Source organism: Vulpes vulpes, chromosome 1 (assembly GCF_048418805.1).
Source record: "Vulpes vulpes isolate BD-2025 chromosome 1, VulVul3, whole genome shotgun sequence".
In the NCBI taxonomy this organism is placed as follows: Eukaryota; Metazoa; Chordata; class Mammalia; order Carnivora; family Canidae; genus Vulpes; species Vulpes vulpes.
Genome location: NC_132780.1, coordinates 177,023,433 through 177,032,104, shown reverse-complemented (window position 1 = coordinate 177,032,104; position 8,672 = coordinate 177,023,433). Strand labels below are relative to the sequence as shown.

At 45.5% G+C, this 8,672-nt stretch overlaps 1 protein-coding gene across 1 annotated transcript; it reads right to left on the bottom strand.

The window, feature by feature from the left end:
- Window positions 1-4,171: 4,171 nt before the first annotated feature.
- PNRC1 (proline rich nuclear receptor coactivator 1) lies at window positions 4,172-8,407 on the bottom strand. Its single transcript, XM_025983844.2, has 2 exons — window positions 7,602-8,407; window positions 4,172-5,246 (listed from the first exon to the last, which is right to left on the bottom strand). Exons 1-2 carry the CDS (start codon window positions 8,139-8,141, stop codon window positions 4,803-4,805), a joined length of 984 nt encoding a protein of 327 aa, XP_025839629.1. The 5' UTR covers window positions 8,142-8,407; the 3' UTR covers window positions 4,172-4,802.
- Window positions 8,408-8,672: the final 265 nt, after the last annotated feature.

Genomic DNA, 8,672 nt, shown 5'->3' with positions numbered 1-8,672 from the left:
TACTTGTCTTCAACTACTGGATACTCCACATCTATCTTACACCACTGTCTATGCACTTTTACCTCTGACAATTATTTTCCTTTTCTTTACATGTCAAAAATCTTAAGGCCCAACTCAGTACTACTTCTAAGGTGTCAGATGGGCAGCTAGACAACCCCTACTCACACGAATGTCACTACTTTCTGGAGGAAACAGTGACTACTTTTTTCACCTCTTCAGGCATTTGTTGTAGGGAAGGGGAATACAGCTTGTATTTTAGTTACACATGTAATTTCTTCCCCAGCCACTTGTGCTACTACTTTCAACTCTGCCATTATCTTTGTATTTCCTGAGCATACCTCACACATAAACCCCCACACATTAAATTATGGACATGCTGCTCAAAATGTCACAAAGGAGCTGAGAAATGTCAAACAAGGGGGGAGGGTTGTGGAGGAGTGGCTGAGACAGTTTTATTGACAGTTTTATTTTCCAAAAGACAGGAACTCTGTTTTAGAACTTTTTAAATCTTATACAGAAATGTTATCCAACCTGTGGCAAGAATGAACTATTTTCTGGAATCAGACTGGGAAAGAGGTCAGCTCTAAGGAAACCCATTAGTTTTAATATTTACAACACATTACTAGAAAAAAAACCTAAAAATTGGTGACTAAATATTGAGGGAATTTTCAAATTATGGTCTGAACTGCTAAAATGGGTTTCCCAACTATTTGAGAAGGTATCTGCATCTACATGCAGGAATGGAACTTCATACAAAATGAGCATTAAAAAGTTCCTTTGCCTCTTTAAACTTTCCCTTCCTTTCTAGAACTGGTGTCCCCACTCGAAATTTGTCTTTATACTTCTTGAAGGCTTTAGTCACAAAAGCAGTCCTCGTTTTTGTAATTTCAAGCCATTAATATGGTTCTTCCCAACATTTCTAGAACCAGGGATAGGGCAGAGGTGGGTGGCTTTGAGCCAGGACAACCCAAACCCTCTCCCTGACATCTAAATACTTTTGAGAATAAGCTGGGGGCATGCAGAGTCTAGCCTACCACAGCTCCTCACCATCTTAATTTCACCATCCTGGGTGGGTTGCCACATGTACCCCCGCCCCAGGTCCATTCTGGGGCCTAGTGCTGAAAGGCAGAAGCACTGCAATAGAGCGTAGGTTTTGTTCCTTCTCAATGCTGAAAGTTGACTTAGGGTTTTTAGAAGAGGGCAGGTAAAGACAAAAGTAACATGGGTTTTTTAGATAGTTTGAAGAGAAATACAAATGGTTTTCCCCCAAGTGTGGCATGACTGGATCCCATTTAAGTCCCACATTTGTATGGCTTTATACTAAAATATACCAATTATTGTGAAGGGGTGATTATAGTTCAGTTGACCCCTGAATAACATGGGGTTTAGGTGTACTAATTCCTGTGCTGTCAAAAAACCACATATAACTTGTTTCCCCAACTATTAATAGTTTGTTGACCAGAAGGCTCTAAGTCACCTAGCATATTTTCTATTAGATACTGTATTCTTACAATAAAGCGAGCTAGAGAAAACTCATGAAAATACAGTACTATACTATAAAAATCCACATCTAAGTGGACCAGCAGTTTTGAACCCATGTGATTCAAAGGTCAATGGTATGCCTAAAAACCTGAATGCTGGTCCTGAAAATGTAATTACTTGCCTAATACATTATCTAGTCTTTTAACTAATTACATAAACCACCTTAAAATTTGTATTTTAATGAGCTTGAAAAGAGCTGTTCCTGTCAATCTTAGTGATTCGATGTTTTATTACTTTTCCTTTATCTGCCTACAGGTACACTAAAATACTTAGTACACCAAGCATTAATGCAAATAAAAGTTCTGTGGTGTTACTTAGTGTTTTTTATCAGTGCTAGTTGAGGTATTGTACATTTATCTAAAAGTAATTTCAGGGCAGCCCCGGTGGCTCAGCGGTTTAGCACCGCCTGCAGCCCAGGGTGTGATCCTGGAGGCCCTGGATCAAGTCCGAGGGCAGGTTCTCTGTATGATGCCTGCTTCTCCCTCTGCCTGTGTCTCTGCCTCTCTCCCTGTCTCTATGAATAAATAAAATCTTAAAAATAAAAAAATAAAAGTAATTCCAGTGAATACCCCACATACTGATGTTCCATAATGAAGTGCCATTGCATGTAATTCACTCACATATAAACCTTTCGCTCCTTTACAATTAGCCCTCTCTACCAGGAGTTAAAATTTACACCTGAAGCTGGTGACTGCAAAATTGCTTTATAAACCCACAGAACCAGTTGAATGAACATTGGAGGAAATGTTTCAAGAATTGTAGAAAAAAATAAAAGTAGTTAAATAGATTGGCCTGCACTAAGTGTGAATTATGTTGAAACCTAACCTACAATTAATGGGATTGTAAGGTGGAACCTCGGGGAAGTAGAATTAGGACATAAGGGCAGAACCCTCATGAATGGGTTAATGTGCTTACAAAAGGGGCTCAAGAAAGCCCCCTCAAGGGAGGCCTGGGTGGCTCAGGGGTTAAGCATTTGCCTTCCGCCCAGGTTTGTGATCCCAGAGTCCCAGGATGGAGTACCACATTGGGCCCCCGGCATGGAGACTGATTCTCTGCCTCTCTCATGAATAAAATCTTTAAAAAAAAAAAAAAGCTCCCCACCTTCCTACTATGTGACTCGATGAGGACTCCCCATGTCTGAGCCATGAAATGGAGACACTACATCAGCAGGTGCCTTGACCCTGGGACTTCCTGACCAATGAAACAAATTTATAAGCTATCCAGTCTGTAGTACTGTTACAGTAGTCCAAAGAGATTAAGGCTGCTAAATCTTTTAACACCAAAACTCTTCAGCTTTTCTAATTAACCTTTTCACTGTATCATCTTTACTGTAATTTAGCCAATTTTGTTCACTCAAAAAAATCATAAAACCTCTTTATGAACATCTATTTCCCTTTATAAAATTTAACTTACTTTTTACTTAGAAAATCTTACAAGGGGATCCCTGGGTGGCTCAGCGGTTTAGTGCCTGCCTTTGGCCCAGGGCACAATCCTGGAGTCCCGGGATCGAGTCCCATCTCGGGCTCCCGAGATGGGGCCTGCTTCTCCCTCCTCCTGGGTCTCTGCCTCTCTATCATAAGTAGATAAATAAATCTTTAAAAAAAAGAAAATCTTACAAAATTTTGCAAGGTTGAAAGCTTAGTGTATTTTGTTGAAGCTTCTCTAATTTTTAAAGCTAGCTATATGTAACTTTATTATATTATTGAAGTATAGCTTTCTCTACATACATAAAGGAATGAAGCTTTTTATAGCCAGGGCCAAGAACAGTTGGCTGGGTTATGAATGAGCTGTGTAAACAAGACTACAGCCAGTTCTGTTAACTAGCTTAGATTTTGCGTCTATTCTAGTTTTCATACCCTCCTGGCTTCAATAACAGCTCATCAATAACGATTCTAACATTGTGCCCACACAATCACCTTTGTACAGCCTGAAAGTCTCCCCTCCTATGAACCAAATGTGCAAGACAGGGGTCTCTTCTACATCTTTTCTTGCAAGGACAGTAGCACCTTTCTCATATTCCACCTTAAGAAAATCATATATACCCTGTTAACACCCTTTTCATGTCTAAGTAATGCCTGATTACTAAAAAATCTTTTCTTTTTGTTTCAAGATCAAATTTAGCTTTGTAGAACTAAAAACTATACAGGGTAAATTAGGACTTTGAATTTTAGAACAAAGTTTGAATTTTAAAGTAACAATACATAAGCTACTGTATCTTTTAGCCAACATCAGGAGGTTCCAAATCTTCCATCTATTATTTTAATGTAAATTATGCTTGCTTTGGTTCAAGAACCACCATTCAAAATAAATATAAACTTAGTAAACCAAACCAAGTGTTATTTTCTTTCACTGAACTTGTAGGGTAAGTCAAATAGTATTTATGAAAGTTTATATAAAAATACATTGTTTTAAACTAAATCAGCTGTACTTTTGACCACAACCAGTTCCATTGTAAAATGGGGAATTCCTCCCCTTAGAGGTAATAGCATTAAATTATTGGACCCTCTAAATTTCAGAGAAAGACAATTCGCATAATACTAAGACATTAAGCCAGTAAAATGTCAAGTTAAAATCCATCTCCTAGACACACATTCAAACAAGTCACACACAAAGAGCCAAGACTAGTATAAAAGGGGGGGCCAAATTATATTATTATTTAAAAATTTGAGTACAACCAATTTTGTTGGCATTAAAATTAGAGGTATCTTAAATTTGAATGGATAAACCAAAAACCAGAAATTAAGTTTGGTAAAAATGGGAATAGTTTTCCAGTAATTACAGATTAGAACGCAGAAATCAATTTAGAGAAACATAGACAAACCCCATGTTTACAATGATTGTGCCACAGATTTAAACTTCAGTAGTGCATTAGTAAACTGTTCACATTTAGATCTTCACCTTGAGATAACTGTTTCTTTAAAAAAAATCTGAGTACCTTGTGCAAATAAATCGGTCTTCCATGTGCCTTAGCACACTTAAAATTTCTCCATTGTATATATACAAAACACCTACCGTTTGGCAGGGCAAAATACATACTTTCATAACAAAACTATAATGTACCTCTCCAGTATGAACAATATACACATAATACATGGTATACAGTATTTACAAAATATAAAATATAATACAAGTTGTTGGTTGTAATTTTTTCAACTCATCTTTTGCACTTGTAAGTTACAAGGCAAATTTTCATTTCTGTACCAATTTTCTTTTCAAGAGTCCAGAGATTTTGAAACCTGACAGACATTGCAATCTGAGATCTAAGTTTGAACTTTTAGGAGAGTTTTTAAGTGTACTGCCATCAACTCCCTATTTTGGTTGGAATTTTCAATAGTGCTTCCCATCCAGTGACTAGGAGGCTTTGGAAGAACACTAGGAGAAGGTGGATCACTAAACTTTGCCCCAGCATAATTTTCCTTTTGGTTCACTTCAGTTAGAAATGCTGATTTCTTCAAATGCATATTTTTAATATTCTCAGTGTTTTTAAAAGGCTTTTTTTCCTGCTTCTGAATTAAAGCAGACGAAACAGAATCCTGCCAAAAGTTATTTTCATTTCTTTTTGCAGAGGTGATCTTGGTTAGTGGTAAGTTATATTTGCTTTTCTGTCTGTTTATCTTTGGTTGTTCACACAAGTGTATACCATGAACAAGCTGGCCGTGGGGAATGGCAATTTTCTCCGATTTTCCCATCTTTGATTTTAAAACCTACAAAGACAAGGAACATAAAAGTGAATACAGTCTCATTATAAAAATTAGTCACAAACTTCACACCATATACCTAATGTTTTCTTCTTCTGGACTTCAGTTTACTGCCTTGCTTCTACGTGGGCTCGCTGCACTTACCAAATAAGCACACATCTAAGTTTACTACCACCACCAATATGTAATGTAGGGAGTCAGAAGTGTCACAGGGAAAGAAACCCAAAGTAACCCAAGTTCATCTTTCTATAACTGTAAGGAAGAGTAATAAGCTACTTTCCAAACAGTAAGATGTGGCCAAGAGGATGTTCACATACTTTCATTTTGATTGACTGGGTCTGGTTAAAAATAAACCTATGTTCATAGATTACTATTTATCTTTTAGTCAAGTCCTTTTAAAATTATCCAGGAAATACAAAATTACTCTAGAATAAAAATTTGATTAGCAGGAACTAGATTTTAAGTGTTTTGATAATGGTTACTAAGTACACAGAAAAATTATCTCCCGGCTTCTGAAAACAAAATTTCATAAATTTAAGTACTAATCACTTTTTATCATGTTTTCCAGCTACACATATAGCAGCAACTTTAAAATTAAAACTTTCCGGGACACCTGGGTGGCTCGGTTGGGCCTTTGACCCAGGGCGTGATCCTGGAATCCCAGGATGGAGTCCCACATGGGGCTCCCGGTGTGGAGCCTGCTTCCCCCTCTGCCTATGTCTCTGCCTCTTGTGTCTCTCACGAATAAATAAAATCTTTTTAAAAAAGTTTCCACCTGTCCCTACCTCTTGTTTTAACAATTGCCTTTAAGAACTTTGCCGCTCAGGACGCCTGGGTGGCTCAGCGGTTTAGCGCCGCCTTCAGCCCATGGCCTGATCGTGGAGACCCGGGATCGAGCCCCACATCGGGCTCCCTGCATGGGTCCTCCTCCCTCTGCCCGTGTCTCTGCCTCTGTCTCATGAATAAATAAAATCTTAAAAGAAAAAAAACCACCTTGCCGCACCAATTCCAACCCCTTTCCCTAACTAGTGATCCTTACAGGAAGCCATGACCGGATGGAGGAGTAAAAAGTAATTCATTGGCTCACGCCCTTCTCACACTTGCACCGTGGTAGGGAAGCCGGACAAGAATACAACGACCTGGGGGCCCTCGGTAACATTCCAGGTCAGTAACTGCCGGAAGAAAGCTCACTTTTAACCAGGAACCAGGAAGCCTCCCAAAGGAGACGGCATAGCAGATGCGGTTTCAGAGCCCTGGAATCTTGAAACTGTGCTACTACTTAGGGGCTCTGGGCGGTCAACTCTGACTTCCTGCCCAAGGCGTGCCCATCTAGCGGGAAGCTGCCAACGTCCCCAATACTCGTCCAACGTCACTCTCTTTCATTTCTTGAGACCGTTACGTCTTTGAAATTGGCAGGTTTTATTTTGCTACCCAGATCAATTTCAAAATCTCGTCAGCGACTTAATCTCGTTAGAGTGCTAATCTCACCCTAACCTATCAGCAATTGAGCGGCAATTGGGTGGCTTCAATGTCAACCCTTACAACTTTTTAGAGAAAAGTTTCGTCGTTGTGGACTCAAGAAAACTACCTCCCATCAGTAAAACCCAGGACAGTGCAGACTGAAAAAGTCAGCAACTCCGTATTCACGTGCCAGGCGAGCACGCAAGAGCTCTCGTCCCAGAGAGGCAGGAACTGCAGGTGCAGCCGCCCCTGCCAACTTCTTAAGAGTCAAAAAAAAAGAAAAGAAAAAGTACAGCTGAGAAGGGTGGCGGCGGGGGCAGAGCCGCACCCCGGCACCGCTGCTCGGCGGAAGGCCAACCCCACTGCAGCCGCCCGCGGCCCACTCCAAGACCCACAACACGGCCGAGGCCGTGCACGCGCGCCGCCGCCTAGTCTCCAGCGCTCAGCCGTCGGGGAGCCCAGAGCGGTCGCCCGCCCCTTCCCCGGCCTCGCCTCCTTCATGAGCGCCGGAGCGCGGCGCACGTAGCGCGCTGACGTCAGCCTCCCGCGGGCCCCTTCCCTCCCCCCCCCCCCCCCCCGCCGCGCGGCCGAGCGCCGAAACCCCCTGGAACGCCGCCAGCCTTCTAAATCGGGGCTGTTGCTGGGGCGCAGCCGCGGCTCCCATTGGCTGAGTCCCGGGAGCCAATCAGCGGCGCCAGCGCATGCCTCCCCCTCCCCCCTCCCCGGGCTGGAACCGAGCGGGCGTCACGGAAACTTCCCTCCCGAGTAAACAGCCGCCCCTCACCCCGGCCCCCCCTTGCCGACCCCTCAGCGCGGGGCCCCGGATTCCAGAGCCCGGCGGGGGCTGTCCAAGGGCCAGACCCCCCCAACAGCCCCCGTGTCCCCCTTCGCGGCCCTTACCTCTCTCCTGAACGAGGGCTGGCCGGGCGCCGGGGGCGGCAGCTGGCCAGGGAACGGGCTCGCTTCCTCAGTCCGGGCTGCGGCCGCAGGACCCGGGGCCAAACTGGAGGCCCGGTCCGGGACTTCCTGCGCTCCGCTCGGGCCCGTCGCGGGGCCCCGCCCGCCCTCGAGGCTCGGCCGGTGCTGCTGGTACTGATGGAAGCGGCTGGGCAGCTGCCCCGCCGGGCTGGCCCGCACCCTCTTCTTGCGCCGCTTCTTTGGCGCTGCCCGAGAGGTGCCTCCCGCCGGAGCCAGACCGCAGTTGGACAGAGGTGCTGGGGCGCGAGGCTGCGGGGTCAGGCAGGGACCGTCTCCCCCAAGGAAGTGAGGGAGGAAGAGGGTGGGGGGCAGTGCCCGGGGGTCCGGGATCCGGGGTAAAGGCGGCGGGGCCGTGGTCACCATCGGGAGAGCTCCGAAGTAACCGCGGGCGGAGAAGCCCAGGGGCGCAAGGCGGCCGCCCAGGACAAGTGGCTCCCGCTGCGGGACGGAGACGACGGTCATAGCTCTAGGAGGAAAGTGGCTCAGCGAGAAGAAAAGGAGAAAGAGAAGCCAGCGATTGCAGGGCGGCGACGGCGGCGGCGGCTGCTGCTAAGAGAGCCCGAGTGGAGCGCGGACCATGGTTCGGGCGGTGGCGGCGCAGCAACAAATAGCCTCAGCCTCAGCGCCGAGTGTTGTTATCCGAAGCCCCGCCCTTCGCCCGCCCACCTCCTCCCGAGAGCCCAATCAGGATGCGGCGGCGCAGGCCACGCCCCCTCCGGCGCTCCCTCCTCCGCCTCCAAGAGACACACACAAACAACCAGCTTGCTGCAGCCCCGCACAAAGAGCGTGCACTGCGCAGGCGCTGCCAACGGGCTCTTTCGGGAAGAGTCGGTCCCGCGAACAATGAAGTTCCGTTTCAGCCCGACCTCCCCCACCCTGCTCCCTTCTCGCCCCCGCACCTTGCCCTGAAGGCAGGGGTCCAAGTGCTAGATCGAGGCCGAATTTGGAAAAGGGGATGGGGGCGGGAGAATGAAACCTGGAAACCTCAAGGCC

What these genes read in the sequence shown, in the direction of transcription:
- PNRC1 (XM_025983844.2), bottom strand. Translation starts at nt 8,141, where the DNA reads ATGACCGTCGTCTCCGTCCCGCAGCGGGAGCCACTTGTCCTGGGCGGC. An exon ending in AGCCCTCGTTCAGGAGAGAG is followed by an intron (nt 5,247 to 7,601) that starts GTAAGGGCCGCG and finishes TTGTCTTTGTAG; the next exon opens with GTTTTAAAATCAAAGATGGG.